The 23438-nt window shown below is 39.7% G+C and overlaps 2 protein-coding genes across 6 annotated transcripts in view; both read left to right on the top strand.

Moving 5' to 3' along the window:
• Positions 1-652: 652 nt before the first annotated feature.
• Positions 653-2884, top strand: LOC109984089 (ras-related protein Rap-2b). The gene has a single exon (XM_020634104.3). The coding sequence runs from the start codon at positions 1128-1130 to the stop codon at positions 1674-1676; it is 549 nt and encodes a 182-aa protein (XP_020489760.1). The 5' UTR covers positions 653-1127; the 3' UTR covers positions 1677-2884.
• A 7395-nt stretch (positions 2885-10279) lies between these two features.
• The window catches only part of kcnab1b (potassium voltage-gated channel subfamily A regulatory beta subunit 1b), a 45851-nt gene continuing 32692 nt past the window's right edge, over positions 10280-23438 (top strand). Inside the window, exons 1-2 of one of the 5 annotated variants that reach the window (XM_065953996.1) lie at positions 10581-10687; positions 17096-17595. In XM_065953996.1, coding sequence (XP_065810068.1) covers positions 17381-17595 — 215 coding nt within the window. In that variant the 5' untranslated portion in view covers positions 10581-10687; positions 17096-17380. Of the gene's footprint in view, positions 10688-15813; positions 16335-16375; positions 16977-17095; positions 17596-23438 lie in introns of those variants that run through there. The other 4 variants (XM_065953994.1, XM_020634082.3, XM_065953995.1 and 1 more) reach the window with 4 other exon arrangements.

The raw sequence follows: 23438 nt of genomic DNA, 5'->3' as shown, positions 1-23438 counted from the left end.
TAATTTAATACAAATAAAAAAATCAATGTAAACACTGACATCAGGCAGTTAACTGTGTTTTTAATTGGCTGTGATGGGTTTATAAAGACTGACTAAATAGCAGAGGAATTTCCAAGAAGGAAAAACTGAAATATTTATGACTGACTGTGAAACTATTTAGGTTACATTTGCAACTCAATTAAATTCATCACAGTAATTGGAAGTGAGCCAAATGAAGAATGTGTTTCTCTTCTCCCTTGTAACTGGAACCAAATCACACAAGTCTTTCCCTTTGATGAATCACAGGAAAATGAAGCGTTACGTCATCTCCATCTCCACCTTGTGTATGAGGGGGTTTATTTCTTTGTGTTTCAATCTTTTTTTGTTAAATAGTGTATATTAGTCATGCTCTTAGACTTAAATTCCCGCGGGAATTTTACTTATAATCGAGACATTTTACAGTTAATCAGGTTAAGAATTCATCCACTTATGCATTGTAGTCTGTTGGGATATGTAAATGTGCTTTAATGAATGACCTCATTAGCATGCATGCTTGTGTACAATCATAATTATAGGGATAGAGTGCAGCTCAAAACCCCTTATTGAGAGTAATGACCGTGAATGAGAGCATGAGGTGAGAGGTCACGCAGACTACAGACATGCATGCACACACACGGCTGTGCAAGCCTGTCTGGTCATCTGACTGAGAGTTTCGGGGGACGGCTCCTTTAAGAAAGCGGAACTGCGCGTCGCTGTTTGACGCGCTGAGGATGTGGTGGGCAGGAAACGCTGTGCAAGAGCAAAGCGGAGAGACGATCACGCTTCCCAACAGCAAGGGTTTGCACAATGCAGGGCGATCAAAATGCGCTTTAATCCGCCACGCTGATGTCCAGGAGAGGTCGGATCTGGACTCCGCGGCCGTCGCAGAGGATTTGTCGGCGTGGGGTTTGACTGCAAGCCGAGCGAGGGCAGCCTTCCCAGTCTGCTCGCTTTGAAAACATCGGGGCTGGTCAGCGGGTGGGAGGGAGAGAGAGAGAGAGAGAGCGAGAGAGAGAGAGGAAGACTTCGTCGCGGAAAAAAGGAGGTGTCTTGCCTTTTTTTTTTTTTTTTTTTCCATTTTCTCCCCCTTTACACCACCCACCCAGGCCATGAGGGAGTACAAAGTGGTTGTTTTGGGGTCAGGAGGAGTCGGTAAATCCGCGCTGACGGTCCAGTTCGTGACTGGCTCCTTCATCGAGAAATACGACCCCACGATAGAGGATTTCTACCGGAAGGAGATCGAGGTGGACTCGTCCCCGTCCGTGCTGGAGATCCTGGACACAGCCGGGACCGAGCAGTTCGCCTCCATGCGCGACCTGTACATCAAGAACGGCCAGGGCTTTATTCTGGTCTACAGCCTGGTCAACCAGCAGAGCTTCCAGGACATCAAGCCCATGAGAGACCAGATCATCCGGGTGAAGAGGTATGAGAGGGTGCCCATGATCCTGGTGGGGAACAAGGTGGACCTGGAGGGGGAGAGAGAGGTGTCTTCCGGGGAAGGCAAGGCGCTGGCCCAGGAGTGGAGCTGCCCCTTTATGGAAACTTCCGCCAAAAATAAAAGCTCGGTTGACGAACTGTTTGCAGAAATAGTCAGACAGATGAACTACTCAACAGTTCCCAGTGGCGGCGACCAGTGCTGCTCATGTGTCCTGCTCTAAAAACAAACAAACCCAGAGACCACATCCGGGCTGGATTCGTGATTCTAACTTGTCCTGCAGGCTTCTCTCTCTCTCTCCTCACACTGTTGTCTTATTGTTGCACACAAACACAAATCGACGTTGACAACAATCGATCATGTATAATAGTCTGGAAAAAAAAAAAGTGTTTACATGACAAAGTTACTTGAATGTTTTTGGGGATTATTTTTCTTTCTTTTATAGCTTTGTATATGACACTTCTCTGGAAATGTGCCTCAATGGGAATGTCTTATTGTGAAACCTAAGAGACATCTGCTTTTATTTCCTGTTCATTTTAGTGGGTTTATTGTTCAGCTTCTGGGCCGGGGTCCGTGTGTCTTAGGGTGGTCATAGTTGTGGGTTTGGTCATTTTTTGGGGATCTCTTTGGCTGAAATTACAGAGCGGGAAACTTGAAAGTGCTTAAAAAAATCTTACGCTCTCAAACGTATCAATCACCACTCAAGCCTTTGCACAGGTTCCTTAAATCTGATCAACAAAAATGCATTCCCCCCCCCCAAAAAAAAAGTCATGACCCCACCCACTTAGGGACTGTATTTGAAGCTGTGGACTGTAGTGGATTTGTGTTTCAGAATTCTTTTTTTTTTAGTTCCCCCCCTCTTTGGTGTGGTGAAAGTGGATTTATCATGGATCTTGCACTTAGCTGACGGTGTCCTTCCTCAGTGTGCACAAACGAGGACCTTAGTGCGTTGCTGTGGCTGCATGGGGAACACCACAACCCCATGTCAAGTGCCTTCCTAAGAAAAACTCTTGTGACTGTGCCAACCGATGAGCCCTTCTTCCTCTGCAGTGTGTCTTGATGGCAATCAGAACTTCTTTTTTTTTTTTTTTTTTGCAGTTTTCTCGTTTCATTTGGTGTCAAGTGAGAACAGCCTCTTCCTGGTGTACAGTCAGGAAGCTCCGCTGGTTGTCCGACCTGCTGATTCAGGGGTCAGAGTCAGGCCATTCCTCCAGGTACTAGTCCCAACAAGATCAACAGAGTATCTTTAACCTACCAGGGTTTTGGTTCAGTGAATGGCAAGCCATGTCTGTATTATCTAGAATTTTGTTTTCCTTTTATAAAAATGTGACATTTTTTTTGACTTCTATTGTAATTGTAAGTTTTCCTTTGGACAAATCTTCTGCCATCCAGCTGTCAGTTGAATGACTTGTAATACAAAAATCATTTTAAGTCAGAGTGTCTGCATTTTATTCAGGGGCTCTTTTACATTTATATTTCCTTTTTATAGAGGAAAAAATGTTGATTAGTCGGACAATTTTAAAAGTTGATATTCAGTTGTTTTATTATCTAAATGAAGACAACAAAAAACAAAAAACAATTTCTAGCACTATCTTCACCAAAACAAGGACTTGATACTTTTGTCCTTTTTTCCTAATAAGTCTTTGATTTTTAGTTTTGGGAGCGTTTGCACCACACAAGATCCTGTCAGATATTTGTTGCTCTTGTGTTCACAATTTTTAAACCACTTTCAGACATCCTGCATGACACCTCTCAAGATATAGGCTAAAGGACCATATATCTAAATTATACATTAGAAAAAGAAATGTCTGTTCCAACCAGGCAGTGACTTTTCATGGTGCAGGGGTTTTAGTTTGGACAGGTGACAGGGTTTTTAAATGTTTACTGTTTCTATAAGAATGATTAGTCTTATACACAGAGTTAGAATTACCTAGTAACTGATCATGGCCATCGTTGCACATATGAATAAATAACATCTCAGTCCAGTTGTTTGGATAGTGGGTAGGGTTTCCAGTGAGAGTGTTTAGCTGGGGAGGGCTATTTCCCTTCTACCCACTGCATGTTTTGCCACTGAGCACAGAGAGGGCTTTTTCCTTTCTGCAGCTCAGTTCAATCAGCCAAACATACGTTGTACTGTCGGCTGGTATTTGGTTCCTAAGATTAGCCAATGAGCTGATACCTCAAGTGTCCATGAAACAGCAGAGATTCAAGGTCAGATAACGAACTTCAATCTAAGGACATGTCAGCACTAATTATGTATAGGCTAAAGAAAACATTATTTCAATAAGTTTTTCAATGATGTTGTTTCATTTAAGCTGAAACTTTGGGTGAATTTCAAAGCTCAAGCTTTACAATAGCTTATGGCATAGTCCTTTCATAAGAATTAACTTAAATATAACACTGCCGCTTGTCTTAAAACTTCAATTACTCCAAATTTTATTCTGGTGTATTGAACGCCCACAGGGCTTCATTTTGTGAAAGTCCACGTCTTTTTGTTATTGAGTGGCTCCTACAAGAAAAAGAAAAAAACTGTTACCTAACAAGTAATGAATTTTATTGATCAGTTTTAACTATTAATGTAAACAGTGACTGTTACATAATTCATGAGATCATTGTGACTGTAATATGAACATGTATAACTCATAGACACTTAAATAAGCCTCGGACATTTATCTTACATGGGAGAAAAAAACAAATACATTTTCAAACTCTTTCTGCAGATCTCCCTCAAAAAAGGGATAAATAAAAATAAGTTTTAAGTTACAAGAGTCAAGGGTGATCTAGATATGCTGATGTTTGATCATCTAGCATTCGGGTCAGAATCAGCTTTCAAAATCAGGATCAGGGTCACATGACTGTACGGCTAAAATGAGTTTATCCTTCAAAATATTCTTCCCTACATTTCAAAGGTAAACTTTTCACTTCACTTTAAAGGTAGTAAAGATACTTAAACAATAAAATCTACTTTTAATCCCAAATTGTACTATAAAAGGTGATCTTTTTTTTCAGGCAAACTAACTTTGCTTAACTTTCTTTTATACATTTTTTTAATCCTATAATACAAATTTAACCAGCTTAGAAAGAAAAAAATCCACTCACATGTTGACCAAAATCTATTTCTTATGAGAGTTTAACAGACATGTGCAAAATAAGTACATTTTCTTCTCATATCGGTTCCTTGGCCTGCATGACCTTAGTCATAAGACCCATCCGGTGTATCATCGCAGTGGAGTTTAAATACATGAAACGCCACATTTACAGTTTTTAAACGATGCCTAAAGCTTGTGCATTTCTCAATGTTTGTTGGTCTACAGCAGGATGGTTTCAAAGATACTGTAGTTAAGTGGAATGGGAGGTATCTCTTGGTGACAGCAGGAGCAGCCAGCCCGGTGTATCAGGATTATACTGAGTGTGGAGTTCATAAGAGGCAAACATTCAGCTTCAAAGATGCGGATATAAATGCAGAACATCTCAGTCATATTCTGCAGTAGTAATGTGCTGCTTTCCTTACAGTCTTACAAAGTAATATCCTTCCATTTGTACACAAAATAATATAAAACATTACGTACACTTCTCTGATGCTGCCTAAACATCTGACACCATTTTATGCCCACTGCATCATTACTCAAACTGTTCCTGTTCCTCTTAATGTTCCTCCTGAATTTCACAATCTACATGGCCAAGAGCCTTACATGAAAGCTGAAGCATTTTTCATTCAGATCATACTTAGCCACATATAACTTGAGTAGTTGTAAGCCTTTAGGTGTACAACCTGCACTACACGAGCTGTAGTGCTATTACACACTGATGCATCATCTTTTTTTTATCGTATAGAGGAAATGAAGGGTGGATGAGAGGGCATTTCCTGTGTTGCTGTAACCTCACCTTAGATTTGTCAGATGTTGAAACTTATACACAGTTCCTCTTTACCATTTTGAAAGAAATGGTTTGTCACAGCCTGTTCTCCCTTGGGTGCCCATGACACAGGATGTGACCCCTGTGCTTCACTTGTAGGAGATGGACAGAATAACTGTATGTGCTTTATCTTGTTCAACTTGAGCCAAAGCTCACACAGAAAGATTCAAATTAAGAAGCATGTGAGAGGAAATGTAGACAAGAGAGAAGAACAGAGTAGGATGGATAGATTTCATTTGAGTGGCTGCATTGTGTGCTGTTACATGTGGTTTGATTTAAAGCCAGCAGGATCATATGACACTATTTACTGATATTTTCACTCTGCAACTTATCTTTTAGCTGATTGGTAAAGACATGGTCAACTTTGATGATATAATGTTATGCAATCACCTCTAAAACAGCTTTCATTGAAATGTATTGAATGGCTTTTATTGTGAGCCATGAACTCAAACACACACACACACACACACACACACACACACACACACACACACACACTCTCTATCTGACCTTAGCAAAAAGAATAAGATCATCATGTGAGAAAATGTGGAAGTAAGAAAGTCTTCTTTCTTCAATGTTAAGCTTGGCCAGTGTTTTGCAATAACAAGGTCTGTACCCGAGGAGTGGAGATGAAGCCTTACTGAGATTGCATGCAGCTGAATTCTTGGTTAACCTACAATGAAACCATTATCGGTGCTCATAGGTTACTTACAGTGACAAAGCTGGGCTTTTCTTGGTACACCATGAGGACCCTACACTCTGTCAACAACAAATAGTTCTAAACTCTTGAATGCATTGTTCTGCTCTTTCTTTGAGAAGACAGATTATATTGCCTTTACTTTTGAGCAATAGTTTGACATTTTGGGTAAATATTCTTGTTTGATATTACTAAGAGTTAGTTGCAGAGATGTAAATAGGCACAACACTGTAGCAAGCCACCTGTAAGCTTCGATAAGCAGAAAGAATGCTAACAGGGCAAAAAGCTCTGTGAAAATACAACATACCAGTCCCTCTCAAGCTCAATAGCTTATTTATCTTTAAAAAAGAGTTAAGTGCTGTAACAACTTCTTATACTTTGACGATTTCAGAGCTTTCTGTCTTCATGCTAAGCTAATCATCTGCCACTGGTGTTCTTTACTAAACACTCAACCATTTAGTGTCACTAACAGGTAAGCGTTACTCAATAATAGACTTTTTAATTAAATAAAAATAAACACAATTATTCTTAACATGTGGTTAGTTAAAAACTGCCAGTATCAAACTAAATTGTAGTTAAATTGAAGATTCATGTGAATTCCATGCATGTAAAGTATGAACACATGTAAGCTTCATTTATTGCATATTTGTGCTTTAAAAAATGTATTTCCAAGATAAACCCATTTTCCATCAACAAATCATATTCTGCGTAGGAAAACATGAATGTGGATGGGCTTTTTAACTTTTTCGAAGCGTCGATACTATTCAAACTGAACTAACTTGAAGGGAAATTGAAAAACTGGGATTTTCACATAAATACCAACTGTGTCATTATTTGCGCCAGTGTGAAATGCAAATAGAAGAGAAAATGGAAGTTTGTCTTTTCTATGCTGGAGCCATTGGTGATGTAATTTAATAATACCATTTTAAAGGCAAACATTAAAATGTCAAATATACATTTTCAATGTACACAATCATGATTGGATTTCATTTGAACCTGGAATTTCAATGTGATTGAAAAACGGATTGGTATATAACAATAAAAAGAGATGGAGCAGAAAAACTAAAGTTAGACAACACATGGCTCGCAGTGATATGAACATTCATGTTTTTATTCTAGCAAAATGTATGCGAGCCTAGAACTGCCAATATAGAAATCAAATAATTTGTTCTATTTTTATGAATGATTTATCAGATTCAAATAATTATGATTGTTTTATGTTGAGATTAACAATAATTTAACTTCCTTTATACCTTGTTTCATGTGTGATACCCTTTACTTACTTGGAGCCAGTTTGTGACAAATGGTTGTCATTACATTACAGTTATTAATATAATTGTGGTTTATCTTTAATAACCCAAGGCAAACTGCAACAAGTGCTTCTACCATGCGGTTACAACCCAGAAATGTAGAGAACCATGCTAATTCATTGACTTCCTCGTCATAGCACCACCCATGAGTGAAGCCTTCATCAGCACACTCAGGTAACAATTCTTTGAAAATAAAATAAAAGTTAACAAATTTTCAGAAAATCAGAAGAAAAGTTCTGACAAAAAATGATTGAAAATCCCCAAAACGTTCTGTAAAAATGTCAGGATATATATGGCAACATTTCCCAAAATTACAAATTCCTTATGAATATCAAGTAAAATTTCCTGGTAAATTGCAGCAAGTTCTGAAACATAACCGACTGAAGTTTCCTAAATTGTGGGAGAATTCCTGAAAATATCTGAAAAAATTTTCAAAGAAAGATCCTAAACATTTCTTGGAAAAGCTCTAAGGAGAGTTCCATAAGTTTCATAAAATTTCAAACAAAAGATTCCTGAAGAACCCTAAAGAAAATTCCCAAAAATTCTAACTAAAACCTGGGGAATATTCTGTTCAAAAATCCTTACATTTCCCAAAAATTCTGAGGGAAGTTCCCAAATATTTTTCAAAGGTTTACAAAAAAAATCTTCAGAGGATTTTTGGACAAAAATTACATAATTATAATTCTTGAACTTTTTCTGAATACCATCATGAAATAGCCAGAATAATTCCTGTAAATTTCTGTAGAAAATGTCCACAAAAAAGTCCTAAATTTAAGATTAAGTTTAACAAACATTCCAACATGTTTTGAAATGCAGATGTTCATTCAGAATATAAATTCAGTCAACAGTTGTGATTTAAAAAAATATGTGTGAAATATTACAAAAAAATACATTGTAAAAAAAAAAAAAAGGAAATATAAAGGATAATTTCAGGAAAAGTTATTTGAAAAATTGTCAAAAATTAATTGTCTATGAAAATATCAGAAGAATGTTTCCTTAAATCCGAGGTTTTATCACAATTCCTGATAAAATGTCCAATATTTCCCCAAAAGTCTGGGAAAATCCCCCAAAAACCTGAAAGTTTTAAAAATTCCCATAATATGAATCTAGATTAAGATCTGGGGAAATTTGAGGCTAGTTAAACACCTCGAAAATGATTTAAAAAAATAACAAAATAGCAAAATAATAAGCAAAATTTCAAAGTTCAAGAAAAATAAAAACACTACACAAATACAGTTATTTGTCCTTCAAACCAAGACTCAGCAGAAAAAAATGGCAGTTTTTCAGATTAGTTCAAGACATTTATAAATTGTGCATGAAGACCACAAGAGTGCCTTCCCCTGTGAGGGTCAGATATTTTCTAGCTAATGCTTCCAGCAAGATTGCATCCAAGTGTGGATGAGTCACAGGTCTTACAGGGAACAGTGAAGAAAAGGGTTACCACATATCCATGGACTGAAATAGACTAAATGCTCTGCATCTGCCTCTCACATTGCACACTGAGTGGGAGGACACAGCAGACACACAGAGGTGCTCTCAGCTTCCCACAACATTCATCCAACATCTTATCTCTGTTTTCAGCCCATCTACTCATACACTCTGAATGACTGTGTGTGTGTGTTCATCCCCTTCCATCTCCACAACTGTCTTAGCTACTATTGAGCTTTTTTCGAATGTGGAAGTACAAAATGTACAGAAGAGGCTTGATAGTGTTTGAAAGCATCAAACTGAAGTCTCCCTTGGATCTGGCTGCTGTTTCCTCTCTGTTCACAAGAGGGCAGGCAGGTACAACTGACCAACAGAAAAGAGGGGACTGATACAGTATGTTGATACAAATATAATATACTCATGTTCCTACATATATATATAAATTCTTTAAAAAATAAACTGATATTTTTACAACTAAAAATGACTTTTAATATTACTTCCACTCTTAAATGTTGAGGACAATCCAACAATAAATAAGGTGGAATACATAAAATCAGAGGATGTTTTTTTTTAAATGCAACTATTAAAAACCTGGCTTAAAGATTTTTGACTGCGGATGATGTACAATGGTTTTGTATACAAAGAATATCATTCAAATGGGGCACCGGTGTCCTAGTTGTTGGCAGAAAAAGCCTTGAGTGCATTAAACAGAGCAATACTGCCTTATATTGCTTTTGAATGCAACGTTTTATTGCTTACGAAAGGATTGTGCCAGTTCTTCTTTTAGTGAACATAATCTGACTTTTACACCTCAACAGTGTACGGCATTAATGTTTGCAACTCCCCTATAAACAGTTGTTCAGCTTTAACTCAGTGTCATTTAGCTAATTGTGACATTATCAACAATGGACTTTTGTTAGTGTTACTGTAGTGCACATAAGGTTTCCTAAATCTGTGATGAATAAAAATCATATTTATATGACTTTCTCTGCATTGCTGTTTCTGTCAAAATTCCGTCATTCGCTGTAAGGGCATGTAACCAGAGCTGAAGAGGAGGTTCTCAGCTGCAATTTGAATTGGCTGTACATACATACAACAGATGTATCGAGAAGATATTTTCTGACATGAAGACAGAAATATCCCTCTGGCTTTGTTCGGCTTGTATCACAGACGAGCAGGCTTTTCTCAGTGGAGCCACCAGGAGCTCAAACAAAAGCTGCCTTTGTCTTTTCATTTGTCACTCATCTAAGAATAAAGTTGATATCACAGGTATCACCCCCCCCCCCCCCCCCCATCCACCCACCCACACCCCCGGTTAACTGTTTATTTTGTTTGTGTTTGTCTGTTTGTGCGGCTGTCTTACCTTTGTCTCTGATGTGAGCTTTGTTTTATATGTCAATGGAAATTGTCAGGGTATTACTCTAAATCTGTCTGTAGGCTAGAGGCATGACAAGAACTTTCTAACTAACAAATATACCCTCTGTGGTCCCGCATGACCAGAACAGTACTTACATGGAGATGTTTTTAAGACCAGATTCTCTCCACAGGATGACTAAATATATTGAAAAGGATCTGCCAACAAAATAAAGAGTCCTGTCAGCCTGAGGGAGACAAGGTTGATTCAAGTATGTATCTCAAGGCAGCCTGCAGCGAGATCTCCATGCCCAGGCAGAGAGGGGGGCCGAGGCTGGAGCGCTGCCCCAGTTCCATCCAGCAGAGGCAGGCGGCAGGAACCAGGGGGCAACCCTCAAGCCCCACCAGCTGCTTTCCAGGAAGCTTCGAAGCCTGCAGACCTCAGGAGCAGCAGAGTTTTGAGGAGCTTCTCTATGTACGCAACAATTTTTTCAAGGCATCTACCCAAACCTGTGCAAACATGGTCTACAGGTAGGATATTGAGTTCTGCTATGGGGTGATTGCATGCAGAAAGAAACAGAGAGATTGGAGGAATATCATTAAAGTTGTTAAAAGATGTTCCTTACTGATTTTGCCGCATAATATCTTTATCTGTTCATGGGTAATTGTGAATTTAGTCAGAACTTATCAGTTTAAACAGCACTCTGTATGTCAACTCATTCCAGTTTATATAATTTATGAACCACTGGGACTAGGAATTATATCTTTCTTCAGCAGGGTCCCTGTGCTTTTTAATACCTAAATGCTATCATCAACCACTGATAAGAAACAGCCTCTCTTAGCACAATGAGACCCGGCACTGATTCTCCTCTGCAATTAGACATGACTTTTAAGGCCACCATTAGACATAATGCTGTCATCTTTGGCTTTGGCTGGTTTCAGTTCTAAAGAGATTTGAATATGAAATTAAGCAGGGTGTTAATGTAAGTAGAAAGAGTGTAAGCTGTCTGGAGTAATGATCTGAAATGGAGGTAATATTACAGATTTGCTGTCTCTGAAAAGTGTCTTTCATTGGAAATCAATCAACATTTATGTCATAATGGTCCCTTGATAAAATATCGACACTCAAAGATTTCCTGCCAGGAACTGGATGTTCCAATCTGTTTTTTTTGGTAAATGTGAAGCGACAACAAGAAAATTGTTAGCTTATTAATCATAAATCTTGGAAGCAGCTGGAAAATGGCTAGCCTAGCCTAATGCTACCCAAAGCAAAGCGTTTGTGTAGATATGAGCAACCCTAAATTTTATCCAATGAACATTTTTAGTTTTTATTATTACTGCTATTTCTTTGAAAGGTTGTGACTCGTCTTTAAATTTTTGTTTGAGTAAATCCAACATCTTGAGTAGTTAGCGTATTCCTTCTTATTGAGCTAACTAGCTCTACCCTTCGCTTTAAAGTTGTATCAATCTTTTTTTATCCAACTCTTGGTGATAATAACATACAAACACTTTTTTTTCAGAAGTTTCCAACCCTTTTTTTGGTTTTCATATGGAGGAGAACATAGCTTGATGAGGAAAGACTGTGCAACACCACCTGTACATAACGGCTAATGGTGTTTTCACAGCTAACAGGTGACAAGGCATCAGGCTATAAGTCATCTTGAATAAAAGTTGGGGACACTTGAAGACTGGCAAAATGTGCTCAAATCAATTTAGCTAACCTCAACTGTTTAAGGCACTCCAATTACACATTAAAGCATCAACCAATCGTGCTTTTATATCACATAACCAACTATTTTTCTCTGTACTCCCTGTCTTCAAAGTGGTCTCTGTCACTCTCTTCTTCCGCGTTTGGTAACACTGCTATGTTAACTGGGAGGCTGCCGGGTAGCTACAGTTCTCTTGCCAGCAGAAAACCAGCATTTGATCTGCTGCTTAAAGCTCCTTTGCTAAAGGTGTAATAACAACACTCCCTGGTACTTGGAGCTCCCAAACTGGATGAGTAAGGTAGACTAGCTGCTGGCTGACAGAGTTGAATGACCTAACTGGCTAACAGAGACTTAAGTTAGCATTTACATTAGAAGCAACTGGAGGCCATCCACGATAAAACCAGAAAACATTTCTTCATGAACTCTGATGTGAAGAAATAAAGACGTAACAGTGTTGTTTAAGAAACACTTTATGTCTACTAGGCTATAACACTAGCATCTGCCGTTTCATGGCTTTGTAGGTCTTTGGACATTCTGCGTGCTATTTATTGAAGTTTGATATTGAGCATACATACATTTTATCAATAGAGACTCCATTAACCACTGAGTGCCTCACCATTCACCAAATAAAAAAAAAACTCTGAATACATTTCCCTCAATCATTCAATATCTCCACTATAAGGCCAAGAGCCCTCTGGGCAGACACACAAGGTCACTAGGCATTTGTAGGTTGTCACACTAAAGATGTCAGCATTCATCAAAGTCAACATATGCAGTGGTTTCAGACTGAGATGAGGTCGTGACAGAGGCTTGACCGATAATGATGCCTATGGTCATAATGTTATAATGGTGTAAATTAAGATAATTATGTTCGCAGTATGGTGTGGTGATGGGGAGGATGTGAAACTATAAGTGGATGCAAATTGACTGTTGATGAAAGACGGATTTGGAGATGATGATGATCTTGCATTTTTATACAAATCCTTCTCTTACTGTCCCCTCCTGTCAGATTTGGAGTCAAGCTTCATCGTCAGTATTTCATGCATGTTTGCTGCCCCAGAGTGAAATTTGTGGCTTTTGATAACCGTGACCGTTTTGTCTACACAGAGTCGGTATCGCCCTATTAAGACAGATTAAACAACCAATTCTTCCTCTGTGTACGTGCAGTACATCACAATGACCAGTGCTGCTGGGTCTAATCTGCAGCATATGGGGAAAGACTATAGAAATGGAGTGAGAGAGAGAGAGAGAGAGAGAGAAACTGTCGTGTTTAAGATGATTTAGAGAAAAAAAGGTAGAGGAGGAGAAAAGAAGAAGAGAAAAAACATAGACAGGAGATTAGAGCCAAAAGGAGAATGCAGAGGAAATTACAGCGAGAGAGAGAGAGAGAGAGGGGGACTGCTGCAGCAGTGACGTCACTGGCAGCTTGGAAAGATTTCCCCCCTTGTTATCTCTCATTTTCTCAACAAGAGGTTAGCGCTGATAAGAAAAACGATCAGCGTTACATTTTGAATATTTCAGTATAATGTATAAATGCAACTGTTTTAAGGGCTGTAATTATGTGACATGGACTCTAATGTCGCTAAAGAAAGAATTTTGTTCTCTCCATAAATAGATGCAGTATTTTGGAGAGGAAAATGCAATGCTATCAAGCTATGCCAACAGATGTTGCACACTGTGGGAAATCCAGGATAGAACGATTAATCAGTCTGCTGTCTCCTGTGTGCTGTGTCATGACTGCTGATGTATTTCAACATGTGCATACTTGCCATGTGGATGTTTTTTGTTTTAGTATCAGAGTTTTGGAACTCTATTAAAGGTTCCTTACTGGAGCAATTAAAGCAGAGAGGTTTGCCTCAAGGTAACAGCCACATAGCCTGTAGGGGATTCCAGCCGAGAATGTAAGGGAGAGATCTAGTTGTCGCTTTTGACTGACACACTTTTAAATGAGATCAACAGAGAGGAAGTTATAGGCTTCGAGGTGCATGTGACATTAGAAGGATGATTGAAACTTAGTCCAACTGTGCAGTTAGCTCTCAAGAGTGTCGCAGAACAAAATGATCAAGCCAGAACAGGGTTTGCCTGCAGGCAGAGCGGCTGTACAAGATGTAGAAATTGTAGAGATTGTAGTGCTTGTTATGTTTTTCTTCAACTTAGTGTTGTATAAATGTGCTTTCCACTGATTTTACTCATCAGAATAAGTTTCATCATAGAGAGCAGGGCTTTTGGGAATTGTTAAAACAGATGTATGTATTATTTAGCTTGTGCTTTCCAAGCTTTCAAAAGCCTGAAAAAATAACCCTGAAAAGCTTTGTTACTCAGGGCAGTATGAGCTCTACAATTCTGTACAGCATATTGGATCTTCACCATTGACTGTATAAAAGTAATGGATGGTCTTAAAGGTAATGCCTTAAGCAAATAGTTCAACAATCAGGGGCAACTTATCTTATTAGAAAAACATGGCAGATTTTATAGAACTAATTAAAGTTTACGATCTCGTTTTCTAGGTTTATGTCATCCTTAATATATCATGTTGTTGTTCATTTGGTAAATCATTGTCCCATCAAGAGTACTTATGTGGAAATCAAGCAGTGCATGCTTTAGGGCTTGGCTACTTTGGGATTGATAAATCACTACTGCAGCAACCATTGAGTTTAATTGTGTAGCAATGCATATCTGCTCTGCTGGTCCAAATATTTTCACTGACAAGATACCAAAAGCCAAAATGAAGACAATTAACCAATGTTATGCTGGCTATGTCCACTTTGAATAATATCAGGGACTGGAAGTCAGGTTATCAGAATAATGTCTTAGTTGCTTTGTTACTGTTTCATTAAATATGGCTCCAGTAAATCTTCCGAATTTCTATGATGTCAATATTAAAGACAATATTTAAAGTCTATATTGCACAAAACCCTATAAGTAGTAGTGATCATCACATAATCATAATCTGAAGAAAAGATACAAGTCCTAATTCTGAAACAAATTTTTAAATTTTTCCACACCCGACTCTAATCATAGAGAAAGGTTAAGAAATTGAAATGTCAGTATTAATTGTGTTTTTGATTGCATTACGCTGCAATGCAATATGACGCATTCTTTAGCCATTGCAGGCACTTGAAAATATTGGAAAGAAGCATTAAATCAGCTTAATCAAGAAACATTTTATCACATCCTTTATCGTTGCTATCGATGTTAAAAATCGGACCGATGTTGTTCTTTCTGACTCAGGAGACAACCCTCACATTGAAAATACAGGGCTCTGTCAAAGTGATTTTCACCAGCATCTACTGTTATCAAATACAATCGAGAAGGATATAAATAAAACTGTGTTTTTGCCTCGAGGTTCATGATTGTTCAATGAACCATGAAATCCTGCATTGTCACATTACAGCTCAGTGGGGGAGGAAAATAAGACTCTATGCCGCCTGAATGCTGGCTTATGCCTTATCTCATTGTGCTTCTTACAGTAGCATCTGCTCTGAGATGTAAGTGACAGTGTACATCTTTTTGGCTCTTCTTTGAGACTCTAATCAACTATAACATGCCATTCCTCACATCACACATCATGTAGTGTCGTCAAGCTGTTCCTAAAGGAGTAACAGATTGGACATTAGTGCTTATTACATGATGATAATGCTTCGAAAGTCATCACCCGTTATGTGAAGTGCGCCTGTTACTTTCTCATGTAGGTTAATGTTATCAGCAGCCATATGCCATTTTATCATCCTGCCTGGGGGAAAATGTATTTAAGTAAATGAATGCTCACAAACAAATCTCCCTTTACTTCCATTCAATATACATTTCTCTCTCTCTCTTTCTCGCCCCCACCCCTCTCTCTCCCTCTTGCCCTCTCTCTCTCTCTCTCTCTCTCATCCTTTCTCTCTCCATTTCTCTCTCTCACTGAGTGTGTGGCACCATATAGTGAAAAAACACTGCAGTTCCTTCAGCCAGTCAGTCAGAGCCAGTAGCCTACACACACACTGTCTCTCTCCCTGATTCAGCGCCTCACTCACTTACTACCTCTCTCTCTCTTTCTCTCTCTCTCTCTCTCTCTCTCTCTCCTTACACTCACATACACGCTGCTCTTCGCCTCCTCACTGCATCAGTCCTCTTCCTCCCTGATCTGAGGTACCATGCATCCTCCTTTCTCCTCCTCCTCCTCCCTGCCACTTGTCTGCTACTGTTCCAGGGTCTCCTTATCCAACAGAGCACTCTTGTTGCAAAGCAGTGGACCGTAAAAAAGCTGTTTGACTTGGCGGAGGACTTTTTTGAGACGGGACAAGGCTGTGTGTATCGGGTCTGAGGACAGCTGCTGGAAATGCTGATGCTGCTTCTGTCTGGATGCAGATCTTTGCGGGACTTCTACATGCTGTGTGACACTGCTTGATTCCCTGCAAAGTTTCAAGAGGGCACACATCAATCAAGCTTATCCTTTCCGCTCAGAGAACGCTGACTGCTTACTGTGTGTAAGAACATTTACATCCGTTAGGAATTAGTGTTGTGTTTTTCTTCTGTCAGTTGAAGGCAAATTACGCTGTTTAACAGAGAAGAATTGATTATCTAATTGTAAGCATTTCCTATTTTGTGAACGCAAAACCTTATATTTTAGCATGTGTGAATGTGTGTACATGATTTCCTGAGTGAGAGTGTGTGTTTGTGTGTGAAGCACAGTGTGCGTGTTGGTGAAGTGTTACTCTTCTCTCAGGATGTGTGACTAAAAGGTTTGGTTAAGTCTTGGTTAGAGGGGTAAGAATGACTTCTCTCAGATGCAGACAATTCCTTGCTTCCTGACAAAACTTCCCATTCATCCGAAAGAGAAACGCATTAGAAAAAGAGGCATCAGAGAGGGACTTTGTAAAACAGAAATAGAAAAATCAGGAAGAGCACGAGGACCAAAATGAAGGTGGAAATGTAAAAGTTCACTGTGCCTTATGGAGGATGAGTTGGGCGCCATTAAACAGGACACAGAGAGAAAAATGAGATGGAAGGATTAGAAAAAGTAGGGCAGAATTGCTCTCATTCTTCATGTTGATGCCACTTGGAGATGTGTTGAGAAGGCAATAAAAACTCAGGGAAAGAAAATGAAGATGTTTCACTTTTTTATATATGTAAGTCATCTTTCTGGTTTTGCAGGACATCCAAGTGCTCCTCTCAACTGGGCAACTCATTCAGTGCCTCTTTCCCTTCATCCTTGTCCCTCCATCTTCACCCTCTCTCATGTTTCCAGGTGGAGTCAAATCACTGGATCCCCGTCTCAACTCCTCACACACTGATTAGAACTGCAACTCCGCTATATCAGATCTTAACGTATAACTTCATCTTGAGATTCTTCTTCAAAAAGAGACCACCATTCCTGCCTTTGACATCCATTTGAGATTAAGCAACAGGCAGATCTGGCCTGGACCTCTGACTTTGAACATTACAAAACAACCAGGACAGAAAGTCATAAACAAACAATAAAGGACTGTTCAATATTTCAAAGAGAAGCTCTGGTAGCCTTTGAAAAACAGCCATGCAGGTGTCCTTTGCATGCACGGACCACGGGCTGAAGGCCCCGCGAAATGGCGAGCACAGCAAGCAGAATGCGACCAGTCCAAACACAGCCAGCCAGGCCCGTGCCCGCTTCCGCACCGTGGCCCTGATCGCTCGCAGCCTGGGCTCCTTCACCCATCGCTACCACCACAACCTTAAGGAGTCTACGGCCAAGCTCACTGGCATGAAATACCGGTATGTAAACAGAGAGTAGAAACTGTGTGAGGAATGAGAGGGTGGATGAGAAAATGTGTTAAGTTTAGATGGGCCATAGTTTTCTCTCCTCTGATAACACTGTGTAATATGGGAGAAAAAAAGATATCTAGAATGAGCTCATTTGTAAGAGCCCTGATGGAGACAATGAAGATATAAGAGCAGTGACAGGTGATGCGTGGGATGGTGTGTGTGTGTGCGTGCGTGCGTGGAGTGTGTCTAGGTGTTTGTGTCGAGATACAGACAAGATGCAGATTTATTGGCAGCTCCATATAAAATTCCACGTTTAACAATCTGTTGATAAAACTAGACTTTTTGACGGTTAAGGTTGCTTGGATTTCCTGGAGTTCCACATACAAGTTGATTTATTTACTTGCATTAAATTTGAGGGGCTGCTGCTGTTGCTGTCACCTCACAACATGAAGGTTCCTGGTTTGAATCCCTGGTCAGGGCCTTTCTGTTTGGAGTTTGCATGTTCTCCCCATGCAACTGTGGGTTCATTTTTCCTCCGACAATCCAAAGACATGCCCCTTAGGTTAATTGGTGACTCTAAATCGCCCTTAGATGTGAATGTGAGTGTGACTAATTGTTTGTCCCTGGAAAGCAGCCCTTTGATTGGCTGACGACCAATCCAGAGTGTACCCTGCCTCCCGCCCCAATGAAAGCTAGGATTGTCTCCAGCCCCCTGCAACCCTGAACAGGATAAGCAGTCGAGATAATGAATGGACTGAACTTTAACTTGAATTGAAAGATAAGGTATTTTGGTGTTGTAATGATGGATGACATTTTTGGAAAAAATATTCCTCAATATTTTTGTTGGGCAAATTAGTTTTAAACTGATATCCAGTTTTGACCCCAGCATTTTCAATGTGGCTGATATGGTTTAAAAAAAAAAAAAAAAAAAAAAAAGTATATTACGCCGAGAAAAATTATTGAAAACTTTACTATGGACATTTTTTTTTTGTGTTGTGCTGGCTGCATTGTAGTACAGTGTTGATTCTATTTCATTTTCATGTATTAAACAGGAAATGAAGTAGCATTACAAAAGTTACAGTTAAACCAGACTGGCCTGACTCAGTTCAAACTGGTTTACAGCAGGTTCCTGTTCAGACCTAACCTAAGCAAAGTGCTGTTGCCCTCACAGCAAGATGGTTCCTGGTTTGAATCCTTCCTACAACATTCCAAAGACATGCTTGTTAGGTCAATTGGTGTCATGTGTGTGTGAGTGGTTGTTTGCCTCTATATATCATTCATTTTATTGGCTGTGTCCAAAACCACATACTAACTTACTGCCTATGCTATACTCAAACCGTATACTGAATAACTCATACTACCCTGACGATAAGTATGCCGTTAGCAGCATAGCAATGCACGTCCTCTCTTTGTCAAATGACGTCATCAATCATGTGTATTGGGGTCGGCGCACAGAAGCCTCAGTCTAGAAATATTATTTAACAACAATATACATATGTTCAGTATACAGCTATGACAGTCAGACACACACATTTGTATAGTTTAAAATGTTTTTTTTGCAGCAGAATAGAGTTAGTGTTTGGCTCCTAGGCTCAGACCTAATCACTCCTCGCAGTTTTAATTTACATGCAGAAATTTGAGGAGTGATGGGATGATATCTTAACCCCCCCCCCAGTCGGAGCCTACAGGTGGATACTGGGGTGGTGATGGTGGGGCTGAGCCAGAGTGCAGTTCTTCTACCGGTTAAAGCTGGCAATGAAAGAGCAGAGGGAGAGACTGGAAATCTTGCATCTTAAAAAGCTAATTGGAAGGAGTTGTCATGTGATTGTTGAGAATGAGGCATGTTAAGTGTGAAATCTGTGCAACTCGAGTTGACTGCCTGAACTAGCTCGCAGGCGTCGCCTCATTTACTTATTTGAATATGCATATTAAATGTCTGAAGAACATTCACTTTTATTTGTACTCTGCTTGTTAGCTGATGGTGAGTTCAACCATTGAATAGTCTAAGGGCTGCAATGCATTGTGGGGCGCTTGAGTATGACAGTGGCCCCCGTATCATTCTTCAAATTATGATTATGTACTCAATGTGACGTCATATTTGGTATGCATAGTGGTAGTATGAAAGCACTGTATGTTTCGACAACCTTTCTAGTGTGTACCTCACCTCTCGCCCAAGGATAGCTGGGATCAGCTAACCCACCTGATGCCACTCATCTGAATGAGCGGTTTTGATGAACAAATATAATGAAAATAACTGTTATAAAGTGCTGCCATATCAATGTCATCAAAATAAGCTTATAAAAGGAGCAATACTCTTAGTGTTATATTAAGATCCAGCCTTATCACAACTTGAGGTCCTGAAATATGAAGCTGACCCAAAAAAATGGTGCTGACCATCTATAACAGCTGTTTGTACTGACTGACAAGGATTTATGGAAGATGTGGGAGCATCAATATTTTTGCAGTCCATTTTATAGTAAAGTATAGAAGAAAGAAAAGTAGACTAAATTATTAAACTACAATTGATTTATAAAATAATCATTCGGATGACTTAAATTTATATCAAGAATACTGTACTTTTTATAGGCCAACTGAAAACTCCTCAAAAACTCTGAAATATATATCTGATATCATAGTATATATTAAGTAAATATATTATCTCTCATGTGCTTGTTCAATACCACTAGCATCAGTGGAAGACTTTGACTGAGCTTCATGCAGTTTATTCAATAACTGGCTGTAACCGTAAGAACATTCTGTGAAGTGTGACAGTAAAGATGAGCAGAGCTGTGCACTCCAGCTCTTCGTGTGACTGTGTGGGAGTCCTAACCAAGCTGGGCCAAGTAAACAATGCGCTCTTCTCTTAGAGAGTGGGCCCTTAACCCAGACCAGCTCCACCTCACACTGCTGGTTTACTGAAGAGGGTGACATCATCACTCACGGTGTCAGGATGGAGAGAGACTCAGAGAGGAAACGGGGGGATGATGGGAAGGATAGAGTAAGAATGAAGAAATGACAGAACAAAAAAGGCAGAATAGTGATTGAATGAGAGAGAAAATCAGGGCACATGGGTCAGTTCACAGAAAATAAAAAAGAGGCAATGAGCAGAATCTGTGCAGATTGGATGTGAGGCAGCTAAATGTGATATGTATCTGCTTGTCACACAATTTCATCTCGTTTCCATAACAACATTGAAATGGCCAACTTCAATCTGTTCCCCCAGCAGCAATAAAGCCTGGTGACTCTATTGTGCAAAATGTTTCAGCTTTTTGATAAAAGACTCTTTCCATTAACGGAGATGATTCATTTGGAACAAGCTATTGTCTTTTTTTTTTCAACTCAATCATTTCACCCCCTTTTTTATGCTTACAGACAAATCCATTTTCTTGTGTTTGACTCTCTTATATTTTCCTTACTTTCCCTAAATTGATGGTTAAATTGCTTGGTTTCTTAAATGTGTGAGTTGTTGTTGTTGTTTTTGGGTGTTGAAATGAAGATTTGCTCATCCTTGTACTGCGTTTAAAAACAGGTGGAGGACATTAGCACTAAAGCTTCCTCTAAGCTGTCAGTAAATCCTTCCGTTTTTTCACCGCAGATGAGCGAATATTGGATGAAATAACTCATCTGTGATATCCTTTCTCTGCTTCCTGTTTGTTTAGTCTTTTCTGTTCCTCTCTCTTTCTGTACTGTATCGCTCTCTATTTATTTTTTAAAACATCTGACTCAAAGGTATTTGATTAAAGCATTCCTGAATTTCAGCTGACAGGGAATCTCTTAAGCTCAGGCTAAGTTTGTAAAGAAAAAAAAATCTGTTTTCTCTGCACATCAAGAGGAAGCTATTTTTTTTTACTTGTGGGCGTATTCATTGGCAAATTGGATTTCATACATGAGCGCATGTATGTGCATGTGTGGCGTGAATGCTCGGCACTGCGAACATCTGAAGGCGTAGCAAGTTGAGGCAGGAGAAGTGATGTGCACAGCAGGCAAGTGAGCTCAAAGTAATAATACCGTCATCTGCAGCATTTTGGTTGTCATGGCGATCCAAATATAGTGTAGCTCTGGTTATGGTGTAAACATAGTTGCAAACCTCCAATTATGTTTGACCTTTGCTTACTCCTGAAATAATACAAACCCGCAAGTAGCACACAAAAAAAGGCCAAAATATGGGATTCAACTAAACCTGCTGTTGTTGTTAGCTTCACAGATTATTTCTGGTTCCTGGTAGGAACATCAGTTTGAAGTTCAGAACGGTCATTAGGCACCAGAAGGCCTTTTGACAGAACAGGAGGTTCAGGGTAGATTGCGCTTGGTTGGTTCAGAGCTTCAGTGCAGATGGGTTTGCAGAAATCCCTTCTGTTGGTTCCTCTGAATGCTGGCTTATCAGCGGCCAGCAGAGAGAGAGGCACTCTGCTGTGTGTACTTCATGTGTCAACAATGTGACCAATGCAATGCAGAAAGCAGTCGCATTATTAAGTGTTTTTTTCTGTGCACAGAAAATGTGGTCTGTTTCAAGGTGCTCCACACTTTCATATAGAGGAGCTGAATGAAAGTTTTGTAGAAGTTTTTTTGTCCCATCTATTTGTGAGAAGCAGCCTCAGGACATATGTCTTTCATACTTTCACAGATGACTTTAATGTGCCTCCAGTGTGAACATTTAATTAAAAATCGTTTTCACTTTAGGGCCCCTCTATTCAATAAACCAACAGACTCTCCGCAAAAAAAGTGAGATTTTCTTTGTTATTATCATTTCTCCTGAGTCATCCAAATAATTGATAGCAGAGGACTGGTTTCTTCTTCTCTGATCTACTCTGTGAAAATAGCTGGAGATATCAGAATATTTGTATGATTTTGTGGAAAATATTTTGTTTCGTAATCTAAGGCTTGGCTCGGCCAGGGACATGAGAATACACTGCAGGGTTTTTTTTAAAAAAAAAAACAGATATAGGATTAAGTCAGCAAACAAATCTTAATTTTTGCTTTTCAGCACAAATAAGCTTGTTCAGTGGGTTTGGAAAAGGTGTCAGAAGATTACACAGCAGGATAGAGTTTTGAACAGCTTCAGTGGGAACTCATGCAATGTCGGTCTGCTTGTCCTCTTATCACATATTTTTGCTGCTGTTGCGATCGTCAGGCTTGACCATTATTTTGTCCATTGCTGCTGTTTTGTGTTAAGTGTTGGGCCACGCAGGCTTAGAACAGTCATACAATGGACTTGGGCCTGCACCTCTGTAAAAGCCTCATTTGAGTTATTCACTGAGATCACAAAGAGGCCTAAAAGGACTCTTAATCCCAGAATCCCCTGCGGTACTTCACACCTACGTGTGAAGTAAAGGGGGGACCGGAACCTCTCTCTCCTCATTGGAGGAGACCTGAGGTAGACCCCCATGGAGCAGGCCAGGCTACAAAACTCCAAGACTTCCATTGCTCGACCTCTTTCACGCGCTGACCTTCGGTGCTCGGAGACCCAAGAAGATCTCCTGTTTCCTGCAACAATCTTCCTTTGTTTTAAGTTTTGGCGCGCAGGTAATCCGCGGCCGGCAGTGTTCTAAATTCCGAGCTCGGATTGTCCAGTGAACGCATCTCAGTTTCTCGGAGAGCGTCAGACTATAACAGATTATCAGAAAGATAACGGTCTTATTCCGTCCTGCAACGAAAGGACATCAAAGGACATCTTTCCACTCGACGGAGAACCAACGAAGCCGCTCTCGCCGTAAGGGACCCTCGCCGCCATCAGACGCCTCTGCACCAGGACGGACAGAAGATCTGCTCCATCGCCGGACTCTTTTCCTTTCACCAATCGCGGACAAAGCGATTCACAAGTGAGGCTTAATTAGGTCTGGGCAGAATTAGCT

The sequence above is a fragment of the Labrus bergylta genome, chromosome 4, assembly GCF_963930695.1.
Source record: "Labrus bergylta chromosome 4, fLabBer1.1, whole genome shotgun sequence".
Taxonomy (NCBI): Eukaryota; Metazoa; Chordata; class Actinopteri; order Labriformes; family Labridae; genus Labrus; species Labrus bergylta.
This window is presented reverse-complemented; position numbering and strand designations above follow the sequence as displayed.